The sequence below is a fragment of the Sminthopsis crassicaudata genome, chromosome 6, assembly GCF_048593235.1.
Source record: "Sminthopsis crassicaudata isolate SCR6 chromosome 6, ASM4859323v1, whole genome shotgun sequence".
Lineage (NCBI taxonomy): Eukaryota > Metazoa > Chordata > Mammalia > Dasyuromorphia > Dasyuridae > Sminthopsis > Sminthopsis crassicaudata.
Genome location: NC_133622.1, coordinates 78,410,744 through 78,437,159, shown reverse-complemented (window position 1 = coordinate 78,437,159; position 26,416 = coordinate 78,410,744). Strand labels below are relative to the sequence as shown.

Below are 26,416 nucleotides of genomic sequence, written 5' to 3'. Positions count from 1 at the left end.
ATTGGGGAGCTACTTAAATTTATTTAGTAAGGGAGTGACATGTTCAGATCCTTGCTAAGGAGAATCTCTTTGGCAATTCTGTTGGATAGATTGGAGTGGGGAGAAGCTTGAAGCAGAGATACCAGTTTGGAGGCTCTTGCAGTAAGTAAGGGGAAGATGATGTATCCTTGATCTATGGTCACTAGGTTATGTAAGTATAGAGAAAGGGACAGATAGCAGAGATTTTGTGAGGAAATACAAATACTTGGCAGCTGATTGAATATGTGGAGGTGAGGGAGAATAAAGAGTAGAGACTGACTAAGAAGTTGTGAACATTAATAACCAAAAGATAGGTTAGTCCCTTAAGAGGAATAAGGAAGTTTGGAAAAGGGGTGGAATTTATGGAGAATGTAGTTCTCTGTTTTGGACAGAGTTTGACATGCCAAAGGACATCCGGTTCACAGTATCCTATAGGCAGTTGGTGTTGTGGGACTAGAGCTCAGGAAATAGGATTAGTGTTGGAAATACAGATATGAGAGAAATAATTAAAACAAAGACAGCGACAAGGTCATCACAAGAAAGAATTTCTAGGGAAATGAGAAGGCCTAGGACAGAACCTTGAAACATCCATAGTCAAGGTACAGGTGATAGTAAAAAATATTATGATGAATTAAAGACTTACCTTGAGGCAGCTAGGTGGTGCGGTGAATAGAGTACAGGCTGGAAAACCTGAGTTTGAATCTAGTGTCAGACATTTACTAGCTGTATCATCTGGCTAAGTCACTTAAATCTTGTTTGCCTCAGTTTCCCCATTTGTAGCATTTTGCAGCTTTTCAGGATTGGATGAGGTTCCAATGAAATACTAATTGTAAAGCGCTTCAGTGCCTGGCATATAGAAAATACTTTTAATGTGTTAGTTATTTTCAGATTATATCATGCCTCATGCTATTAATCCTATATTGTAGGGGTTTGGGGTAAGGAAACTTGAAGGACTTCCATCCTACAGAAGATAAAGTTTGATCTGAGTCTTAAAAGGAAGCTAGAGATTTTAAGAGAAAGAATGTTCTGGGCATAGGTAATAGTGCAAAGGTACAAAAACTGCAGGTAGTTTCCTGATTGAGGAACAATAAGTCAGTATAGTTGGACTTTGTGAGTTAATAACGTATTTAAGAAGACTGAAAAAAATAGGGAGAGGCAAGGCTAGGAAGAGCTTAAGTGCCAAATAGAGAAGAACTTATTAATCCTAGAAGTAATAGGGAACCAGTGAAGTTTATTGAGTAAAGAAATGATATTTTGAGGAAGAATCCTCTTCCCTGAAACAAAACTATTATTAATATAGTAAGATTCTTCTTCTTGCTTGTTCTTAATTAAATGTTCATTCTCTCCTATCCACTACCAGAATTTGGAAGGGTAAAAACAACTTAACTACAGGTCCTAGGAAAAGGATTTCCACTCTCTCTAACTCCTGAGTTGGATACCTGAGCTCCATTTAATTATGCATGTAATAGTGTCTTAAGGCGTGTGTGTGTGTGTGTGTGTGTGTGTGTGTGTGTGTGTGTGTGTGTGTATGTGTGGGTGTGTGTGGGAAGAATGGAGATAGACTGGGGAGAGCAGAAAGTGGTGGTCAGGAGATGAAGTCTTAAGTGACTTTGTTGTATGAAATTAAATAAAATTCCTTATCCTGCTTGAAGTTTTTCATTCTTCTATAGGCATTCTTTAGAATTCTGAGATCCCAAGTTTAGAACTAGATGAAACTTTAGACGTCACATATCTCAATGTTCTTATTGTACAGAAAAGTAAACTGAGACCCAGCTAAGTTTAGTGCCTTGTCTAAAGTTACAGAACTAGACTTTGAACCTTGATCCTTACACTCCTAAGACAATGCTTGTTCTATTATTCCCCATTGTCTGTCCTGCAGAAATACTCTTAGCAGTTCTCATTCTACTAGTTGTTCCACTAATTTAGTTAAATCCAGCCTTGCTTCCAGTACAGAGGAAGCCGTAGGAATATTAAAGGTCTACTTATTCCTACTAGATAATCAATAGTTGGCATGTCAAAGAAACTTAAGATGCAAACAGTATGTTCTTTCTACTTTCACCAGATTTAAGCTTGTTTGTTTAAGCACAAATATTGGAATTAGTTTAAAACATGATATTTTCTGGTGTAGTCCATCAAACTAGATAAACATGCATGAATTTCCAATGAGATGTTTTATGCATAATTTGTATTATGCTCCAATTTTCTCATTAGTAGCATATGCAAATATTTTGAAAGTACATAACTTAGGGCATCTCACAGAACAGTTCATAGGTCATGTTATTTATTGTTGATTGTTTCTTATCTGGGATCGATAATGCAATTTCACAAAATTAATTAAAACAATTTTAGAATGCTTCCCCCCCGACTATGACATTAAGAAATAAGAATTTCCATATTAGGAACTCAAGTTTTTAAAAGCAGAAGTGTGTTTTCATTTTATTTACTAAAGTTCAAATTAGGGTCCTCTGCCTCTACCGTGAATTCAGCAGAAATTAAAGTTGCTTCGTGCTGTGTTAAGTGCCTAAGCCATAATATACACCAGGTGTAGTAATTAGCAGCCACACGAAGGCTGCCTATTTGTCTGGGTCTGCTGCTGTTGCTGTATCCCCCTGTGTTTTCACACCATCAGATAGTTGGATTTAATTGAGGCCACATCAGATGAGGCATTACTGACACCTTTAATTGAATGAGCATCCAGGGAGGATTAACTCATAATATTGATTGGCTTTTAGCCACTTGCTCAGAAGGGTGTCTGGGTAGCTTATTAGTTGCCTTTATTTACACCTTTATGCAAAGAGTGCAAATAGGAATTCTTAGTGCAATATGTTTTTCTAAGTACTCTTAATAACTTTTTTAAAAGGACTGATAATAAAAATGCAAATGCATTCAATTTTTTATTAGCAGTTCTGAATAAATATATATTAAATGTATGCATTTATACGTGCACATATACCTGGTGTATTAAAATATGGCAGTAGGAAGTCAGCCAAGAGAACTTCATCAGACTATTTCCATTCTTAACAATTCTGATCAGATTTTTCAAAGTAAATATGAAAGGGAGAGTGGCTGAAAATGTACAACCCACTATTACCAAATAGAGCTTACTGTTATGTACACTGTTTTAGGTTATGTCCTAGATTTTTACTTATGAGTTGGAAGAATTTTCCAAATCTTTAGTAGATATATTAAGATTTATATTGATAATACCGTCAGAATAGTCAGTATTGTGTTATAAATTTCAGTTACTATCAAGTGTTCAAAGGAGAGTTAAAAAACCCAGGATCTCTGGTTTGTGATATTGGGAGGGGGAGAAATGTCATTTAGGTGTTTTTCTTTACAATTAACTGCTAGAAGAAGAAAATACATTTGCATTACCATAGGGTGGTGTTTATGACTGTGTACACTATATAAATATATTGTCTTTACTAGTTCATTTAATTAAACTTTGCTTTGAAACAGGTTCATAATTAAGTTTATGCGTTATATCAATAAGTTATTTCTTTACCTGTAATAATGACTGTATGCCATCTAAATGTGCTGTATGTAAATATATTTTTATTTTCTCTTTATTCAGTTTGTCAAAATCTCCATTCCAACTCAACACAACTTTTGGTGGTGTCTGGGAATTTCCTTGACTCTTGCCTGTTCCATACTTTCTTCGGTATACTATCTCAATAGAGCCAGAAGATGGCTTTTTGGCAAATAACGGACCATTGGAAACTTTAATAAAGACTACACAGTCTCTTTCTAGAATATGAACTGGAAAGCTTTCTAGTTTCCAGCATTTGGGGGTTTTTGTTTGTCTCTTTTCCATTGTCTGACCCAGTGGCGTGGATGAAGTTTTTCCCACCATCATTCCAAACAGAAAATTTCAAAAGTCATAATATATTTTTTAAAAATTCAAATCACCTTTCTGTTTCCTCTAGCCTGTCTGATGCTTTCACTTGCAGCTGCTAGTGGTGCTTGCTTGTTTTAATCTATTCTTCCCCTTCTTTTCCTATACCCTCTCCCCTTTTCTTGTTCTTTCCTATGTATTTGGGGTCTTGTCATGCCCACTCAACAGTATCTCCTCCTGCAGAGTCCATTGATGTTCACAGACCAAGCTCAGCAGGATGTGATCATGGTCCTAAAGTTCCCATCCAACTCCCCTGTCACTCACGTAGCAGCCAACACCCAGCCCGGCTTGGCAACTCCTGCTGTGATCACAGTCACTGCTAACAGGCTATTTGCTGTGAACAAGTGGCACAACCTTCCTGGTGAGTAAAGAAACAACGTCTTGAGCTACAGTCAACACTATAAGCCTTGTTAAAGAATTACATCTCAATATTTCTTATTCTTGCACAGAAGTTTAAGGTTGCAGCTTGCAAACCTTAGATATGTTGACCCTCCACCAAAGGTCTACAATACAATTGATGTTTAACCATACTATTTCTTGGTATCTGTTTTTCCATATAGTATATATACCCATGTATTTATATGCTTATATATGTATGAAAACATACAAATACATATAGTTCAACATATATGAGTGCAAAAATTCATTTATTCAACAAGTATTTATTGAGTGTGTGTGGTGTTTGTAGCCATATATTAAATGCTATGGGTGAGGGGCATATAGAATAAATATAAGATGACATAGTCCTTGACCTCAAGGAGCTTATAATCTACATGACACCCTCAATTTTCCCTAAGAATCAGCTTTGAATAAAACAAACAAAACAAAACCTCTCTCTTTCTATGCTTGCACCTAAGCAAACTTGCTCATAAATATATGCAGTTGTTAGTAGAGGAAGAATGGATAGAGGAAGGGAGAGAAAGAAGGTAACAAAGAGAGAGGCAGGAATACCAGACGAGAGATTTTGAATGGATCAACCTAGGCTCTAGAAGAAAATGAGATTTAGAGTCAGTAATGTCATTTACAGAATTATTTCATTTAGCACTGAGGTCATATAGACATCTAGAATATTATATACTCAAAACAAGATTCTCTTGTTAAATGATGGCTGGTCACTATGATTTAAGGGATAGGGCATTATAATATTTGCCCAGAAAGTACATGTCTTTTATTTAGAAAATAGAGAGAAGAAAAGAGGAATTTAAAATTTCCTTGAAACAGTTGGCCCTTTATTAAGCTTTTATTTTAGACTACAAGCTGTGCAGATGAGTTTGAATAGTCTCTTTAAATTGTGGAAACATCTGCAAAGCTTGGCAGAGTATGCATAAAGCACTTCTTGTTAGAGTAAGGAAAGTGATTGGAAAGATATAAAGATTCTAGGACCATGGCTTTACATCAAACTAAGTACAAGAGCTTCTAGAATTGAAAAGAACTGAATTGACATTAGAATAAAAACAAACAAAAATACTCAATTAAAGAGCCTATCACTGCAAATCCTGTGCTCAACTCCACATGATTCAGCATAGAGTAAATATCTTTTAACCTGATATTTGAATATGCAACAACAGTCATCTAAGTGACTACTGGCATTGCCCAGAATCACCTGTAACATCAAATGAGAGTTTAAGTTGCCATATAATAAAAAAATACCAACGTGTCTGAGTCAGTCATAAGAGTTTTTTCTTAATTAGATGATAGGAACTTAGCAATTAATTCTAAAAATTAAAACCAAAATTTATAAATTTTCTTAACTCTCCTAACCTGGCCTTTTTTTCCCCTACTTAATGTTTACAAATATGACATATACCATCAGTAGGCATAGAACTGAGTGAGTACTTCAGAGTTTTTCCTAAGTTTCAGGTCAGAGACCCTGTAACTCAATTTTCCTACGGTCTCTCTAGGTCACCAAAGATGAGCTAGTGGGGGAGGGGGATAGATCTATTAGTGAAATCCTTGAATGCCAATAATTGAAGACACCATCCACAGTAAAATTCTCAGTAGAGCAGGAGTAAAGGCTTTGTAGCCAGGTTTCTTACCTGCCCTGTGGGGAATTATGAAAAACTGCAATGGGAACCTGAGAAATGGCATAATAATAACAACCAACTATTGATGAAATAACAACAGTAACTTACATTTATGACATAGCACCAAAGAGTTTATAAAACAGCACTAAGAAAGAATAGGGCTTTAGGTTTCAAAATGGTTTAGAAAATTGTAAGTTTTGCATTTTGTTTTCTTTCTCAGGATTTTTTTTCCCTTCTTGACCCGATTTTTTCTTATGCAGCAAGATAATTGTATAAATATGTATACATATATTGGATTTAACATATTTAACATGTATTGGGCTACCTGCCATCTAAGAGAGGGGGTGAGGGGAAGAAGGGGAGAATTTGAAACAGAAGGTTTTGCAAAGGTCAATGTTGAAAAAATTACCCATGCATATGTTTTGTAAATAAAAAGCTTTAATAAAAAATATTGTAAGCTTTTACTTGATTTTATTAGGAAGAACCAAGTGAGTAAAAGTAGAATTGCTTAGATTGAAGTAAATAATAGAGTATGTGGGCCTCAGAGTCAGAAAAATCTGGCTAAAGTCTTCCTGTAATATATACTCTCTGTAGCTTACTACTTACACAAAAGAAAGTTGAAAGGGGAGGAAAAAATAGGAGGAAATATAAATATAAAAAATAGGAGGAAAAAAAAAGGGGAGGAAAAAAAATTTGGAACCAGAGAAGGTTCCAAAGGTGGGGCCTTGGTGGAGAAGTCAGTCAGTGAAGTCCCCAAGTAGTATAGCTAGCTGAAGTTTGAGCTGAGCTTTCTCAGGAAATAGAGATTTGGAGTTCCTACCCCGCCCCTCCAGTGGAAAGGTCCAAGGGTAGGGATGAGGTAGAATATCAAAGCTGCTGAGATCTTGGAGAAATCAGTCAGAGAAGTCTTAAGAATCTCCTCTTCAAGAGTGCCAGGTGAGAAAGGAAGAAATGGGACCAAATCCACATAGTTATATTTAAGCAGATCTAGTCATCTGTTTACCTTGTATTATCATTGGTCTATTAGAACCCAGAAGGCTCAATAATTATTCCTTCAATAAGCATATTGCTTACACTATGTGCTTATTCTTACCAAATTTACAATATCTAACTACTGCTGTTGTGTACTTATAATTTCTGCAAGTAACCACAGTTGCTCCATTCAGCAGCTTCTTCTAGGGGAATCCCTATGAATTTCTTTTTGCTTTTTGCTAAAGCTCAGGCATTAACTGTATCAGACTCGACCCCGTAATATCATGCCTTTTTGTACTAACAACATGGCTCAAGTATCTCTGTGGGTCAGAGTCTCATTGGGAGAAGGAGATTATTAGAATCCATGAAGATATACTCAGGTGGTATTAGGTTGAAGTTAAGATTCCTTAGCGTCTGTGAAAATTTTCTCACCACTGCCAGTTCCTATTATGGTCACATAGTCCTTCATAATCAGAAATTTCATACTTACCCAAGCACTAATGGGCTCACAAAAAAGAAAAAGGAATTGGGGATGGTAGCTAAACGGAAAGAAGTTACTTACAGAAATCATGGATGCATAGCAGTGATTATTAGATATTTTAACTTGATTAAAAAAAAGTATATTATATGCACAGTATGTTTCCCATGATGACAGATTAGCTAGAACCTTTAGTTGACATATTAGATGGAATTCTATAAGGCAGCATGTTGTACTAGATGATGTGCTGCTGTTGTAATTGGCAAAATTTGGTGATTTGGTCAACTCTTTGACATATATTAACTATGTGATCTTAGGCAACTCACTTAAGGTCTTGGTGCTCCAGGAAACCTCTGACACTCCAAGTTTCAGGGCAGTTAGTTACAAAGCTGTAGGGAGAGTTCCTTAACAAAACCACAACAACCAAACAAGCCAAAAGATGTTATAATGTTGATATTTCTCCTGGCAAATTTAATTCCAGCTTTTGATTCATCTAGTCTATCATCTCACTGTATATAAGTTAAATGAATAAGATGACAACCCATAAATAAATAAATAAATAAACAAGCAAACAAACAAGTAAATAAAGTAATGTAGAATTTGAGAGATCATCTACATTTTCTAGTTTGTGGTAGGTGAAATCCAGAGAAGGAAAGTGACTTGCTGAATGTTATGTAAGTTGTTACTTGCCACACTTGAGTCTAGAACCCTGTTCTCCATTTGTTCTTCTTTCCACTCCACTCTTGGGTCCATAACTACTTATAGGGAAAGGCTATGTATACTAGGTAATTTTAAATTGCAGAACTAATAGTATATTATTCAAAATCATTTTGAGAAGAGAACAAATTGACTATGGTCTATATCGATTCTGTTTACTCTCCTGCTTCTGAGTATTTTAAAATTGAAACAGAAATAGCAAATGTTAATAAAATTTTAAAATACATTTATACATTAGTTTGATTGTTAGGAATGCAACTCAGCCAAATGCATTTAACGAAAACATTTATCTGCAAAATGGTTTTCTTTATTTTTATTCAGACTTGCGATTGATTGATTTTAAGTGATGGATGAAACATTAAATGTTCCCTGACTTGGAGCTTTCCCTTTTTCCATCATAAATTGACATTTTTGCAGGTCCTTTGTGCTGCAGTATTCAAAGATGCCTTTTTAGGAAATAACAAAAAAAATAGTATTTGCTCCAGTCAGCAGATGGCTGTCACATTTTGTTTTCAGTGCTCTTTACCACTTAATTTTGTTTTGTTGCAGCATCGGAGGTTGCCAGTCAAGCATCTGCTATAGCTTATGGCCCAGGACTGGAGCCACTGGTGATGGCACCCATTCAGAACAGCACTAATCTAAAATAAATGTTTAATAAACTGGCCATGAAAGCACCTGGATTTTTTTTTCTTTAAATTTAACAAAAATCCTAAGAGATGTGGAGGTTTAGAACCAATTGCACATGAGATTTGACTTAAGTATTTTTACATGGTTTAAAATATGAAAAGTAATGCAGATTTTTTTTAATCTTTTGTGAATTCCAGCTCATCAAGGTGCTGTACAGGACCAGCCATACCAGCTGCCAGTGGAAATCGATCCTCTCATAGGTCTGTCACTTCCTTCTCTCTTTGCGATTCATTAAGCTCTGTATGGTGGCCCTGAAGTGTAGATTACGGTTGTTTTTCACTTGCTGGTTGCTGGGAATGGAATTTTCCTGATAAACCATTTGCATGCAAATTGGAATGCAATGAGCTGTGGCTATGCTGGTATTTCATCAACTCCCCCTCGTTGGTTTGCCTAATTTGAACAGGCCTAGGACGCGTGTCACTGAAAATTAATATGGATGCTGTAATAATGTGTGATTGAGAATGCGCATGAAGTACTGTCAGGATAATATTGGATCTTTTCATCACTCAGACTTGTTGATGAGCAGGAGCGAGGCACGTTATGATGAATCGGTGCACCGGTAATGTGATGGAGCTCCTTTGCTGGGGAAATTTTCATAATAACAGTGGGGTTCTTAGCAGCACTGTGTGGTGAAAAATAAAACCGCGGTGCCGGGGCTTCATCATTAAAGGAGATCAATCCTTTCTTCATGGATCCGCTGTTTGGGCTGAGGGGATTAATGTGCATTCGCAGAGCAGTTTCAAAGTTGAAATATGTTGCCCCACCAATAGCAATGTTAAGATATTAGTATTCATTTTCTTGGGACCCAGCAGCCCAGGAGATCATCACTGGAAGTTAAATGTGAGAGAGAGAGAGAGAGAGAGAGAGAGAGAGAGAGAGAGAGAGAGAGAGAGAGAGAGAGAGAGAGAGAGAGAGAGAGAGAGAGAGAGAGAGAGAGAGAGAGAGAGAGAGAGAGAGAGAGAGAGAGAGAGAGAGAGAGAGAGAGAGAGAAGGAGAGACAGCGAGAGAGAGAGAGAGAGAGAGAGAGAGAGAGAGAGAGAGAGAGAGAGAGAGAGAGAGAGAGAGAGAAGGAGAGAGAGAGAGAATGAGTGAGAGAGAGAGAGAGAATGAGAGAGAATGAGAGAATGGGGGGGAGGAAGAGGAAGAAAGGAAGGAAGGAGAAAAGGGGGAGGGAGGGAGAGAGGAGAGATGTCTACAAAGAGACCCCCTTTGAGATGAAATGCTGATCTGTTGTACATACAGCATTGAAAAACAAATTTGCTCTTGTGCCTTTCATGCTTGGTTACTTTATATGTCCATATTAGCATTTCATACCCTTAAATGTTACATGGTCAGAGATCAAATGTGGTTTGGCCAAAACCTGAATGTTTCATCTTGGCCTTTGAGACTAAGATGAGGTAGGGAATGTGTTCTTATGAATGGTCAGAATCTCTTTCTCTCCCTCTCTCTATTCAATAATAGTTTAGAAATGGAAAAACTACGATTTTCTCCTAAATGATGGGAAGCTAGCACTAGTCTTTGGATTCTTGAGCTCATTTCCCTTGCTTATGTTGTTTTAAATTAGGATGTAACAATACAGCCTGCACTTCTAAATTGCGTGCTTTTTTTTTTTTTTTTTTAATCCAAGTTGTTCCATACATGACCACTCTCCCTTTTCCTACTTTAAAGCCTTCATTTATTTCAGTGTAAGGCTAAAGTGCTGCCATTTATAAATGTATCATTATGATAGACTAGAGGGAGTCTAAGGTCAAAGCCAACTAATTTATTAATTTTCCAAAGTTCCAGCACATATCACAGAAGTACTCTTTCTACATAAAAATTCCCATAATACCAGTGGAACCACTAATGTCTTTGCTTAAAGCTTGGAATACCACATTGGATGCTTTTCTATAATTTTGAATGTACATTACAGAGTTTTTTGTTTTTTGTTTTTTTTTTTAATTGAGGAAACAGAAGAATCCATTTTCTGAGTCATTTTAAATTTCTTCTCTGGATAAATGTAGTGTTATATAGTAAATGTATTAAATCTAATTAGTTTGGATTTTCTAAATTCAGAATTTTTGATATTTTGTATGTACTATAGATAATTTCAATTTAATTGAATTTAAAATATGAATTCAGTAGTTAATTCTTCTGTGTTATCTCAAGCAGGCCTAATGTGCATTTTCAGTTTTTCATTGTTATTTTACTTTCTAGTCCCATAAAAATTTTTGTTTATGATGAGAATTTGAAAGGTTTCATTTAAGTATTGTAGAATATGCATATGTCATTTGTACTATTGTTCCCTCACCCATGATTCTTATTTTGAATTAATAAGATTTAGTTGATGACAGTGAGTTAAGTTATATACAGTTAAGTGGAAGTATTTGAAATAATAGATGTCATCATGTTAAATTCCATATCTGCTCCAAGTGGATATTTTATGTTTGAGAACCATGAACCAATCTAACTTTTTTGTCACTTGGCCAATGTTCCTACACCCACATACTTATGACTAGGCGCAGCTTTCATAGTCTTCCAAAATGACATGACCCCTGCCCACTAACAGTATGCATAATTAGAGTAAAGTTAACATAGGTACAGATTTGTACAAATATAGAATAACCCTTATTTAGAATGCTAATTCTGTGATGGTCAAGTTTTTGTCTCCATATCTTGATCTCATGAAATTGAATGGGACTATTGCACAGGAAAATGCATCCCTTAGACATCTCTTCCTTCAAAAAACAGCATTACTTTTTCAAAGTTATGGCAAAAGATTTTTCTTATCTTCATAACATCTGAGTCCTTGAAAGGAGGGAGGAAAAGATCTTACCCCACAAAAATTTGTGCATTCATAACTACTGCTGACCAATTTGCCAACAGATTCAGATGTTCTTGAAAGGCATCAGAAGTCTACATTATTCAGTAATAGTTATGAAATACCCTTCAATGCATGAAGGTTGTGATAGACATCATCAAAACTTTAATTTGAAAATACCTTTTCTTAACATACTTTGCCTTCTATCCTTAATAAGAGCTCTCTTCCACTAAAAATAAATACAAAAAAATTTACAAATCCTCAAAATCCCACATGAAATTACTGCTCTTGCATTTAGATTTTTTTTTTCAATTAGAATTTTACATATGAATCTTTCACCATTTTAGTGCTAAAGATGCAAAATAACTTATTTTTGGTGTTATTTCCTGAGTCTTATCTCTACACCTGGGCTACACTCATCAGTAGTGAATTCATTATTTTCAGAAAAAATTAAGACTATAAAAAGAATATTAGTTGCAAAGATTTTAATATTACCTTTTCACCACTTCTGATTTTGTTTCAGCATCAATTTTTTCCTCCAGAAAAAGCGATCTTATTTAAGTCAGTGTTGAAACATGCTTTAGGACCCTGGAAATTTAGGTTTCTATGTAACTAACTTTATAATATCAAGAAGGGCTTATTGAGTATAATTTCTTTTTCTGATAATGGCACTCTTGGTAGTCTATTTTCAGAGGATTATTACCCTTCCCCTGTGTCTCGATGTCATTCTGTCTGCCCTTGTGCCTTCAGATAAACCCCAGTTCACGCATTCTGTAGCAGCTTGGAAACACTGTGTGCTAGTCACTCTGTCTTGTTTTATTGCTTAAGTAAGATTCAGGAAAACAGCAATACTCTCTGCTTCAACTTTTTCAATTACACATATCTTTAATAAATAGTCATTCTCCTCTTTTTACATGATAGTGCTCCTGTAAACAGGGGATTGGGATTGCACATCTAGTCAAATTAAAGACCCGTTAGAGCTAAAGTAGTACAAGATGCTGTGATATTTCACAGAATATGTGACATTTAAATTCTAATATCTTTTCCTGTGACAAAATGTTAAAGGTAATAGACTGTCACAACATGACTCCATTCTCATGACAATAGTTGTAATGAGATTGTCAGGAATACAAACTGATCTGTGATACAGTCTTGTGATTGTAATCTGGTTTAGATTTACCCAAGAGCTGTAATGCATGTTCTGTGGATTGTATACTATTTTAAAATTGTAACATGTTATTGTTTCTATCCCCTAGGCAAAGACATTTTTTTGCTAGGATGTTGAATCTGGCTATTCACATTCTTGCAACAAATATGTGTATTTTGTGTGGGGGGTAGGGTGTATTGCCTTAAATGAAAGAAGTATTCTTGTATTTGGATTTATTGCCTGTACACACCACCCCCTCCCAAAAAGAATTGTTTGATTAAAGTGTAGTTTCTTTGAATATGTATACTTAAATTATTTCTTTTTCCTCCTTCATAGCTAGCAATACAGGAATGCACAGAAGGCAAATCACTGACCTTTTAGACCAGAGTATTCAGGTCCACTCCCAGTGCTTTGTCATCACTTCTGACAACCGCTATATTCTTGTCTGTGGTTTCTGGGACAAGAGTTTCCGGGTCTATTCTACAGATACAGGTAAATGTCATTTTTTTCACCACTCATCTCTATTTATACAAGTAAACACTGAAGTGCTTAGAATATTCCCACATATTTTTTCTTCGAACAAGAATGACCTTATTTGTGATTGGTGAGAGAGAGGGAGAGAGGGAGAGAAATACATATTTTACCTTTTTACCCCATCCAGGGTATGCTCACTGTAGGCCATTGTAAAGTTAACCCTCAATAGCCTTTTCTATTCAGAGATTTTCAACCAAAATTCATTTGGATTATGGTTGATCATTTTTGGAACACAGTAGTTGTATGTAAATAGTATATGCTTTGTGTATATGTATGAGCTTGTGGGGAATATACATACATATCTAGTGTTATTCCATTTTTGTATTATTTTATATGAAAGAGGTGGGTTGTTTTTTTTTTTTTTTCCTCTACAAAGTCTCATTAAGCATACCTCTTGGGAGTCGGTTTTTCTTCTCCTTTACCCAATTCTGCATAGAATCCTACTGAAAACTACACCATCATGAAGAAAAGTAGCTGACTCCTGCTTTATGGATGACAGGAGCTCTTGTTAAGGTAGCATAAAAGTATCAGGTCCGTATATTCATTTGCATGCATCTGCCTAAGGGACACACCATGTTCAACTATATTACCCCATGAGAACTAATATAATGAGTTTTCGTAGAGCTTTGCAGGGAAAAGATTTTCTTCCAGGGTGAAGAACAACATATTGAACTTATGGAGCCTAGTTAAGTTTCAGTCTAATATATTTTAAGAGTTTCTAGAAAATAATATAAGACTAAGAGAGTTCTAATAAAAATAATAGTCTGATAGGTGGGCCATTAAAATAGATTATTCAAAAAAGAATAAATATTATGTGCTTTCCATTTTTAGATTAATGAAATAGAAGTGGCTATGAAGTTACATATTGGATTAAATGAGTGACACAGTTCCTTCTAGCTTTATGATTCTGGGAAATGTGTAGTAGACATATGGAACTCAAATGCTAATAAAATCTTGGAATGTTTTATGAATACAGTGCTTGATTTAATTGAAATTTTTGGTTACCTAGAAGTTTCACAGATAATCCTTTATTACCTTGTTGCACAATCCTTCCAAAATATATTTTCCTACCTTACTAAATAATTTACTAAGAATTTTAATCTTTATTATTCAGATTTTGAGTTTCCTCAGGATATCATTTTTATTCTCAGTTAAGAAATAAGAATAAAAGATTGAACCAGATATGTACTGATCTTTAGGCACACACACACACACACACACACACACACACACACACACACACACATTTTTCACAGTTTTAGCCCTCCCTTCCTTTGGGGAGTGGTTATCAATCTGGCATGACCTGACCTTGCATTTAATGCACCTGTTACATCACCCTACAAATTCTGCTCTTGAGATTATTTGTTGTGATAATTAGGAGATAGTATTTCCAAGTAGATGTTTTTAAAATAAAGAGGTTAGGAATATATATACAAAGAAAGCTGAAGAGAGACACTTCCAAGTGGTTGAGAAGTTATCATTCTGCTAGTGATAAAACTGTTATTCAGATATAAATTATTCTAAAATGAATTTAATTGGTTTTGTTCAAGTTTAAAATTAAACTTATAATAAATCCTACAATAATAAGGTTAAGCAAAATAAAAAAGGTTCAGGTTTTCTTCATATAGTTATTGTCCCACCAAGTCAAAATTTAAAATAGTTTGATTATAAAGATACCCCCATTTTTGATTTCTAAACCTGTTATATGTCTCCAGTACACACTTAGTTTTTGGAACAATATATATTACATCCTGTATTTTTCAACCTTACCAAAAAAAGAAACGCAGCTCTAAGTCTTTATCTGTGTGGAGTTTTTAATCTATATAAATGTGTAACACATGTAAAATGTATGGTATTGCCTGTCGTCGGGGGGAGGGAATAAGAGAGGGGGGGTAATTTGGAAAAATGAATACAAGGGATAATATTATAAAATATATATATATATATAATAAAAAAAATTAAAAAAAATAATAATCTATATAAATGTGTTACTTTAATGTGTTCATTAAGAGTTATTTATTTTTAAACTTCATTTGGATGAAACTGATCTTGTCCCAGAGAATGAAAAAAACAAAATATTTATACCTACAAGAAAAGTCTATATAAAAAAATAAATAAAAAACTTTCTCATGATTTCTTTTTGATTTATAATATCCTGTGGACAAAACAAAATCTATTGTAAGTTTCACTATAAGTAATTTTTTACTTGGAGTTTTTTGTTTTGTTTCTTTCACAACACACAAAAAAGTTTTGTTTTGTTCCTTTTTTATAAAAAATAAAAAGCATATTGTTGAGAATTTTCCCCAACTTGGCAAGAGGAAAAGATTATGTGATCACTAATATGTAATGGCAAAGCTTTCACAAGTGTTAAATTCAATTATATTTTAGCATTTAAAAAAAAAAAAACTTCCCTTATTAGATTTCAGAATTTTGAAAAAATTATTTTTAAAATTATTTTAACATAAATGATGTTTTTTGGGCACAACTATTGAAGGAGAGGCAACAATAAAACCTTCCCCTACCAGTGGGAATTATTTTCAGGCAGCCTTTTAGATTCAGTAATTCAGGGTCCTGGGCTTGATTTTTTTTTTTTAATTTGTAGCACAGCTGTCAAATAAAACATTAACTAGAAAATGTGTTCTGCCAAAAAAAGGATATCCTAGTGCTTGTAATATTTGATATTAGTGTGTGGAAAGGTGGGGCTAGCATTAAAGGAAACAAACCCCCCAAAAGATTGAGGAACTCTTGTGAAATTATCAGAAAATAATTTAGGAAAGAGAGTATCAGGTATTCATATGTTAAGATTTATTTAGGAGGAGTGAACCTTAGCCACATCTCTATATCAAAATACACTTGAGAGGAAGGCCATTAGAAGCAGAAAAGGAAAATGCAATATTTTCAGGATTTGGATCTGAAGTATAAAATAACTCTTGTCAAGTAATAAGGTTAATTTATTTAATCATCTAAGCTATCTTGAAAAATTTCACAACTTAATGGAAAAATTCTGGTAACTACACAATCATAATTAAGAACTTTTGTATTTTAACAAACTGCTCCACTCATGAGTATAAATTGTTCTAATGGTGAAACTAAAAAACAATCTGCAATATCACAGACAGTGCAGGAACTCTGTTGCCAATATGGTGTCTTCTGCTACTATAGGATGAAGCTCATGGCCAAATAGCTCCATCTATTTCAGCAAGTTAAACAGGTCCTATTTTCAGCTTTGGGTACTTACTCGTATTTGTCATATCCCTTGCATTTTGAGTACATAGCTAGGAGACACTTCCTCCCTGGTACTTTGATATAAAACAATAAGCATTTGATTAGCTGTGAAATATCTCCTCCTCCAAGAAGCTTTCCCTCTCTAACTACCTCCTTTCCATCAGTTCTGTGCTCCACATGCTTGTATAATACAAGGAAAGGCCAGTGTTTCTGTGCTGCTACAGAGCAGCAAGCATGGACATTAAAGGCCGTTGAGCTTAGTCAGGAGGAACCTGAGGTATAGAGAAGGTAAGTGATTCACTCAGTGTTATGTAGCTATTAAGTGTCTGAAGTGGCATTTGAACCTAGGTATTTGTGTCTCTAAGTGCAAAATTGGTTCAGTTCTATTTGTATTAATACAAATATGCTACAACATAGTGACACTACACTTATCATACTTTATAAGTACTATTTTTTATGCTCATTCTCTTTCATGGCTTCATCTTTTGCTTTATAGTTGTGATTTGTGGATTTTATTTTTCCCAGCTCCAAGCTGGAAAGGGTAAGAACCATGTAGATCTTCGTGATGTACCTTTCAAGAACCTTAAAACATGTTAGGTTCAAGAATTGGAAATAATGTAACAAGTGAAAGAAAAAGTCTTGTTTAATGAAAGAAAAGCCATGTGTTGTTTCTATTTTTATTCTCATTTGAATCAGAATTAAAATAAAATCTGCAAATGAAATTTGCTTGTTTTTAAAACAAAACAAAAAACAAAAACATCTATTAGAGGCTTTTGGATTCCAGAAACCCTGAAAATTTAGGGAAAGGTTTTTGATTCTAGAGATATTTGAAAGCTTTTGATGCAAACAGTTTCCCCCTAAATTACAGGACTAAAACACACACACACACACACACACACACACACTTGGGGGCAAAATGTCGATCATGAATTAATCATTTTCATTGAGTATTAGTCAACTAAACAAAGTATTTAGTCATTTTCCTACTTTTCCCTCTTATGTTTTCCTCACTTCTGTACTTGATTTCTAAAATTATAAAAATTATAAAATTATATCTTTTCTTTTAGTAGACTCATGTATTTAAATAAAATTTAAGACATCAAAATATGTTAAAAGTAATCACATTTTCTTATTGATACTTATTGGCAGCTTGAATTTATATATGCGGCAGGTACAAGTCCTTGCTTTTCACAGAGCATGGATTTCATTTGTGATAAGCTCCAGTTTTTATCAGCTCTGCATGTATATTAGTGGTGTTTTGTAAGCATGAAGGCTTTCTCCTTATGCCCTTGAACATCATTTCTGGGACTCTGCTGAAAATTTTATTCAGATAGAAACCCATGGGGATATTAATGCATTAAAACACCATATAAAACATTCATTTATTTATTTTATGAAATTTAGAAGTGAGGCAGTCTGATGGTAAAATGCTAACTAGTGAGATGTAGACATGGAATGGAAGGATTGTTCTAGTGATTTAATTTCTACAGAATTTCCACAATTTATGTGCCAGTATATCTGGATAAATGAAGGCCAAACTTGTATTTTTATTACGTGTATGTGTACATAAGCATATGTACATATACGCATACTTTTTTATTTCTCTCTATATATTTTCACACACATATTTTAATATATTCTGCACATATGTATATATTTTATACATGGTGTGTACATATATACATAATCTCCCTGTGTTCTGTAGCCTTATTGAGATTTTCCTTCCTTCTACTTCACTCTTCCTTGCTATCCCTCTGAAAATTTACCTTTGAATAAACAACTGTAAGTTTGTTTTTCATCACTACTTCTATGGAATGAATTCCAGCCTGTATAAGTAATCAAAGGAACAACAATAGAAATGACCAAATAGTCTAGAAATCTAGGATAAATTCCTCCTTTCTCCAAATTTATGTAATTCCAGTATGCAAATATTAGTATTCCCATATGACCTGTTGCATTTAAATATATGTATTATCTGAGAAAGTACAAGCAGAATGTAATAAAGCCTTATTAATCACAATTAATGGGAGAGATCAGACTAAATAATTGAAAAATTCAGAATTATGGAATATTTCTTAAGATAGGCAATTTTGTGATTTTTCTAAGATATAGAGAATAACGCAATGAATTCTGATCCTAAACAGAAGTCTTTCTTACCTTCTTTAGTGAATATATAGAAATAAAACTTAATTAATAAGCAACCATTTGTAGCCAAAAATCAATCTCTTGTATTTCAGGAAAATTGATCCAGGTGGTATTTGGACACTGGGATGTTGTCACTTGCCTTGCCCGATCTGAGTCATACATTGGAGGAAATTGTTACATTCTCTCTGGGTCTCGAGATGCAACACTTCTTCTCTGGTATTGGAATGGAAAAAACAATGGAATTGGTGATAATCCAGGCAGTAAGTACAATTTATTTTACCAGAAAACTTTTTATAATTGGCTGGTAATAAAATTTCTTCTGTAGATAACTTTTTTTTTTTTTTGATGAAGTAATTAAATTAACAATTTTAATTTTTCAAGCTTAAATTAAAGAAGGTCTAGGTGGTCTTATTACGATTGTGTAACTCCTGAGAACTGAAACATGAGCTGAAAATCACATTTTTGGGTTCCATGCTTCCCTCAAAGTCTAAAAAGTTTAGTCCTCACTGAAAATAGCATTCCACCAAGGAAAATATAAATGTGTCATCAATTGACCATTACTCCAAATCAAGAGATGCCACAAATTATTTTTGTCTGCCAACTATTTATTTTTAAAGAGCAAATAAAAATTGTAATTTTGGAGAAATAATTAAGCCAGATTTTTGCACAATTTGTGTAATAATGTCCTTTCATTTATATATTAAAAAATAGAACTGGTTGTAAAAGGCCAATCTGGAATATTTCTCACTGACTTTTAGTTTTACAGATGGGAAATGAAAATGTTTAGCAACAGCCTTAAAATTCTTTATGAAACTACACTGAAGCAGTAAAACACAAAACGTGCAACCGTTTAAAAGTGTAATTCACAGAAGGCAAAAAAGGAAGTAGCTACCATTAAAACCAATCACACACAGCTGGGGAAAAGAAATGGCTTTTAAAAAAACACATTAAGTAGTAGGAAAAAAACAATTAAAGGGACCACCTGAAAAATGAGAATTTAATTAAAATGATTATGACAACATTGAAGAGTTACTGCAGGAATAGCATTAGATTTTTATTTCACAAAGTAGAGCATTTTAACTGCTCTTAAATATTTACAGTTTCCTAATTTAAAGCAACTTGCAATTTATTTTGTTAGGGTAAGCAGAAGTAGTTTTTACCCAAGTAGTTCAGTAAGTACCTATTTATGTCACCTTTGCCTCTCAAATAAAAAAACCCCACAACTTTAAAATCTATTTTATATATCTTTGATTTTTAATAGATTGTGCTTAAATTTCTACATATACTTTTATGGAGATTAAATATTTTATCTGGGATAATCTGGAATAACCTGGGACAACACATTTCTCAGATCCAATCCTGTTTGCATAAATATTTTGAATATTGATGAACAGAGACTGTATGATGTGGTGCCCAAGCAAAATGTTTTCTGTGACGAATTGCAAGTGTCTGCATTTTAAACCAAACTAGGAGAATTCCCTCCAAATGTTAGAGGAATCAAGAATTTTAAAGTGTGTAGGGCTGATGTGCAGTGCCATAATGTGTTTTGAGATCAAATTTGAGAGTTCTGTTGCACCTCCATTTTACATGTGGTTGGAACACAATAACCATATGTGGATGGGGTTTTCCCTCTGAGTATCATTTTTAATAAAAGTACATTGTACTTTTCATTATTAACCTTCAAATCTAACTTATTTTTTCCTATCTTCTTCAGAAAATAATTCCCTAGATGTTCATAATTGCTAAATCAGTCACTTTGTATTATTTATTTTCAGAGATTTAGAAACACCTTTAAGTCTATCCAGTTTTACCTTTCTTAAACCATTTTATTGCCAGCATTTTATTAAAAAGGAGGTTGAGGAAATGGGAGCTGATGATAGATGATGGTTTGGGGTTCATACCTTCACTTACTTTAGTTGACCATCATTCCATGTGAGATTTGGTCATTCTAGAATAAAATTTTAAAAGTCCCTAATGATACAAGTTATGCTTTTATATCTCTAGGATTATTGGGTTTCACATCAACTAATTGTTGATGTCTTTAAAAAAGGTAAGTTCACATAATGAGTTAGAATTTCCAAATATTTTTTTACAGGAGGCTGCAATAAATTTTTTTAAAGGTGAAGAGGGAGAGCTTGTCATTAATACCTTATAAAGAACTACACTGAAGAGCTAGAGCCATAAATTGGGAGTTAAACTTGGGTGAATAGAGTGTTGATGAAGCTGGAAGACCTGGGTTTCACTTCCCCCTGAGACACTTTATCAGTCTTAGTTTTGTTCATGAGACCAGTAATCTGTTGTATACCATACAAGTATATCATGAATATTAAATGAGATCATGTATGTACTGTACAGACTTCAAAGTGCTATATATATATGTATATGTATATATATATATGTATGTATATGTGTGTATATATATAATTTATTGTTATTATTATTATTATTAAGAACCTTTCTTACACTGAAAGATCCATTCACCTAATCTATAAAACAGGAGTAGCAATGATAATAACAATGCTGTAATCAAGTCCTTTAAATAGATAGACAACTTAGCAAACACCAGATTTTTGGGCAATCCAATGACTTACTTATAAAAGACTGCAGGTTCAGTTTGTCTAGAGACTGGTACTCTTCCTTATGTTTATGTGAAAGTAGTACAAGAGGTCTAAATGCGGGACAGACAGTAATATGTTTTTGCTAAATTAATTTCCTCAAAGCAAATTATGTCTCTTTCATAGGATTATAGATTTAGAGTTTAAAGGGACCATATAGGCCCACTAGATCAGCCTGTTTATTTTACAGATAGGGAAGGAAAAGTCCCACAAGTTAAGGAATTTGTTCCATGTTACTTTGGTGGCACTTGGATGGACTGAGGTTCAAACCCAGGTTCCTGACTCCAAACCCACCACTTTGTCCACATCATTACACTCCATTTCTGACCTTTAAAAAATAACGGATACTACAATTTAATTTAGAGTCATTATTTACTCTGAGGTATCAAAAAGAAAATTAAATAGAGCAACTATTAGTTTATTTTTTTTTCTACCTTTGTCTCTAATTCTTAAGAGAGAAAAAAAAAGTGTTTGGACTATGAACTACTCAGAAATATGTGTGTAAAATTAGTACTTGTTATTGTGTGAATGACACCATTGACAATTTCTGAAGTCAAGTTAATTTTCAGATGGACAGTTTTACCAGATGAGTATTTTTTTTTAACTTTTACACATACAGTCTGTTTCTTCCTCTGATATCTAATGTGTATAATCTGAATTTTTTTTTGCCTGTATAGTAATACATACAAAGCCCAGAGATGCATATAATAATTTGTTTTACTAAGACTATTGAGTTAGAAGTTTCCTCCCTTCCTATGTGGTAAAAAAAAAAAAAAAAGGCACATGAAAGAAATCTCTAGGCCTGTTGTTTTTCAGTTTTTTATAGGTCTCATTTAGTTATGGAGTAGTTTTTCCAATTTGAAAGTCAAGAGAATAAGTCTGCTTTTGAAATTTAATTTTACTTACTCAGGCCATATGCCTCTCTCTCTTTTTTTTTTTTTTTTCCTTTCTATCACTTCACTGTCTCCGGATCTAATACTAGTGCAGTTTGTAAAGTCGATAGCTTTATTACTGTTTGAACAAAAAGAGAGAGAGAATGAAAAATAACATGCTACCCAATTTTAATATGCATATCATCTGGGCAAAGTCAAATTAATTCATATTTTGTGTATAACAACTCTAGACTTAAAAAAAGCTGTGTTTAATGAAATTGGCCTGTTATATTGCAAATACCATGTTTTCAGATCTACTAGAATTTTTTTTGTCTTTGAATGATAATCATGTACTATTAACTTTTGTGAAAAATACTTTTCTAAATATCTAGAACAATAAACTATAAATTTAATTTGTAAAGTGTACTTGTTACAAATTAATTAGAAATAGCATTGATATATAACTGAAACATCTCACATTTGTTGTTAGTTCCTAGTTATTTTTTTCATGAGAGAGAGTCCTACCAGAGAGAAAGGCTTGCTCTTCCTGAGTAACTCCTTTTTCCTGTGTTATTGATTTCATAGCTAATTATTGCTGAAATAAATAATCATCAAAGTTTTTGTATTGAAATTTGCAACATTTTAAGCATTCAAAAGTCATTATGTATCTTACATATTGAAAAGTATAAAGTAATTGCTATTATTTACAACTATTTCTAGTATAAAAATAGAAGCAACCTACAGTTTGGTTTAAAGAATTAAAGCCCATTAATTACTTTAAGACTAGTGAATGGGGTATGTATGCATTTTAATCCCCAGGTAATGAGCCTTAGAGACAAGCATCCATAGACTAAGTTGTGACTTAGATTTGTGTTTGTAGTATCTCAATTGAGGTAGTTTTCCATTTGCACATTCTGGTTTTGATTTGATTGAAAGGTGGCATTTTTTTCCTTTGCAATCAGACATGCTAATCTATGTCAGCTTTCTGCTTTATGAGAATGGCGTCTGCTTAGGAGGAAAAAGAGCAACTATTTTTACTTGTGTGTGTGTGTGTGTGTGTGTGTGTGTGTGTGTGTGTGTGTGTGTGTTTTCATCACAACATGATTCTGTTCTTTAAAAAAATATTTCAGCACCATTAATTAGAAAGAAGGTTTTATTAACCATAAGGCTAGAAAGAACAGACCACAGAGCTGTTTTTTAAAGTACTGTATGATATAGCTGCCCTGTTTTTTCTCTGTCTAAAACTTCATTTTGTTGTACTCTCATCAATCACTTAAGTCATTACCGTAAGTCCTACTGTTATTAATTTTACCAGTATCCCCCTAATGAGACATTCCTCCTATAATTAAAAATGAATTCTAACTTTGAGGCATTCTAAATTTTTTTTTAATGAATTTAGAATGATCTTACAATATGAACATAAATACTGCCGATATGCACATGTATTGCACATCAACTCTATGAGAAAAGTGGTGGTATTATATGTCCAGGTGTGAATTATTTACTAGGTGCTTCTCTGTATGTGCTTATGCATATGTATATTTTTGTGCACATATACAGGAATTATGTCCTTTTTATGGTAAAACCTAATATCTTTCACTGAAGCTACTGATAAATCCTTATTCTTTGTCTTGCCAAAAAATGGCTGGATAGAAACTAACAATTATTACTGTATAGAAGTCAGTGTCTTAGAGCACCATCTGCTGGTCATCACTGGGAAATTAATAGTACTAATACCTGGAGAAATCTGCTAAATAATACAGGTGTACCTTTATTTATTTATTTTTTTAAGTTGCCATATAAAGTAAATTTGTATGAGATAGGATTGAAATGGCACCTCTTTGTGTTGTTATACTTGTATTTAACATTATTATGTTTAAAAAGTGATTGTAAAAATGTAAAAATAATTATTTTTCTGCTTTGCAGAATTGTAATCAATAGCTAAGGTTGTATTTTATTTAGAAACATGGAAAAAAATTTCCTACTTGACTCAAAGGGACAGAACACATTACATCTGAATATTTTTCAAAAAATGTGCTAAAAAAATAAACAGTTATGAGACCGTCAGTTGGTTGAACACTTCACTTTAGAAAAAGAATTAGAGACGATAACCTTGTCCAAGGGACTTTATTCCAGTTTGTACTAATTGTGGTAGAGGGTTTATGATTTTAACAAAAGGATATGAAGCATGAGGGTTTTGGTGCCAGAGAATATCCCAGATCCCCTTATCTGCAGTGAGGTTTGGGTCTTTAAAGGAGCCAAGTGTGCATTACGGTGATGGCTGTAGTTTCCCTTGTAGCATTAGTATGTCTGTCTCGTGGCCAGATATGTTGCTTTCTTCCCTTGAAGAATTCCACAAGTTGGTGTGTTGGCAATATTCAAGTTCAGGTGTCACAAAAACTGTATGCATGAAATTCTCCAGAAGGTCTAAGATGGTTAGTGCTCGATGATGTAATGCAGGCCCTCAAGTTCCAGGCAAAACAACTCTGTATTTACTGCTTGGAACTAAGAGTAGATGTGGTAAAAGGAATTATATTCATATGGCAAATGAATACACCCTTAATGTGCACCATATGCAGAGTGGTGGGATGATGTACCAATATATCATATTTATTTACCTTGTTTAGTTGTAGAAAAAAAAAAATGACTATACCATTCAGCCCTTAAGTTGTAGCTCTATAACTACAAGAACAGAGAACTGGTGATTTATGTTCTAAATTTGACACTTTGTCTGAATATCTTCATATGCAAACATTAAAACTGCAGAAAAAGTTGTATGGTCTAGTCTTTATACTCACATTGGAAATTTAATTTTAAAATTTCTCTAGATTTAACCCTAAAAATAAATAGACAAAATTTTCTATAATCATTGAACAATGTTTTTAAGAGACTTTCAAGTAGAAAAGTGAGCTGACCATCCATTTAATTGTGAGACTGAATTTATCTCTAAATTCAAAATGTTTCTTTTTATTTTTTTGTGAGAGTGTAGAAAAGGAAGAAAAGAAATTGTAGGAAGAGAATTTATTCATTATAAAATCTGGATAATAAATGGGACTATCTCTAAGAAAAAAAATTCAAACAACGATTTTAATGTCTTCATTTTCTAGACAACTATCAATAGGATATGCATTTTTTAAACCAACTTTCCTACAAAATTGATAACACAAAGGTCAAGTGTAGAGTTGTTTTGATTTTTATAATGCTTGCCTAAAGCAAGCATTATTTGTCTCACATTATCTTCTGGGGTTTTTAATTCTTTTTTTTTTTTTTTTTTTACTCTTAAAGCTTTTTATAGCAATCTTCTGTTAACTTGAATAGTAACTTCTCCCTGCTACTGCTGCTGCCATTATTACTGAAACTACCACTGCCTTTACCCTCTTGCAAGTCCTCCTAGGTCCTGATGATTTCATACACAAAAGCAAAGTTTCAGAGAAACTAGGAGTTTTAAAGGAATTCAGTAATAAAACCTTTTTATGGGGGAAGTAGGAGTTCATTTTTAGGAAACTACCCCCATCAAAAAAACAGATCAACAATTCTTGTCTGAAAATGTTGAATCAAAAAGATTTGGCTGCAGTCCTAGGTTTTTTTTTTTTGTCACTTATCCTTAAATCTAAGTGCCAAGGATAAGATTTGAATCCAGTTCTTCCTTACTCTAAAATTGGCTATCTACATACATAATGCCCCCCCCCCCCCGCCCCAGTTTGTCTTTTCGTGTATCAGCTTGGTTATTGAGTTATTATTACTATTATTCTTGCTATTGTACTGTTATTATTACTATTATATTAGGAATGATTCTTATTAGTAGTTATTTTGAAGTAGGAAGAAAAAGGGTATTATATTTAGATAATGGGTAAGTACATTTAAGTCTTTGCTTATATTTGTTCACAATTCTAACAATGTATATTCCCCATATGCTGAAATATGCTTTTTCAGAATCAGAACAGTTTGAGTTTCCTGGATATGCAGGAGTCAGCTCCAAGGCAGCTCCCTCTTTGGAAATCACTACGTGCTACAAATCAGTGGTTAATTTATTGTTTTCTTGATTGTCTATTCTTGAGAAAGCGATTTCTCAATCGTTAGTAATGCAGATAAACTTAAAGATGTGTCATTATTTATTTCTCTTCAGAGAACCAGCTCTAGCTTAGAGGCATTTTAGACAAACCTAAACAGCATAGTTCACTAGTGCTAGAGTCAGCATGGACTCTGGCATGCACCTCAGACTCCTCCTTCCTGGCTGTGTGATTCTGAGCCAGTCATGCCCACTGAGAGCTTCAGATTCCTCATACA

General features: G+C 33.7%; 1 protein-coding gene across 4 annotated transcripts in view; it reads left to right on the top strand.

Annotated features, from left to right (window-relative positions):
• LRBA (LPS responsive beige-like anchor protein) overlaps positions 1 to 26,416 on the top strand; it is a 742,057-nt gene that overhangs the window by 691,274 nt on the left and 24,367 nt on the right. For 3 of the 4 annotated variants that reach the window (XM_074272513.1, XM_074272515.1, XM_074272514.1), the window contains exons 50-53: positions 4,082 to 4,274; positions 8,929 to 8,991; positions 13,075 to 13,230; positions 18,735 to 18,902. In XM_074272513.1, coding sequence (XP_074128614.1) covers positions 4,082 to 4,274; positions 8,929 to 8,991; positions 13,075 to 13,230; positions 18,735 to 18,902 — 580 coding nt within the window. The remainder of the gene's footprint in view (positions 1 to 4,081; positions 4,275 to 8,928; positions 8,992 to 13,074; positions 13,231 to 18,734; positions 18,903 to 26,416) is intronic. The other variant, XM_074272516.1, reaches the window with a different exon arrangement.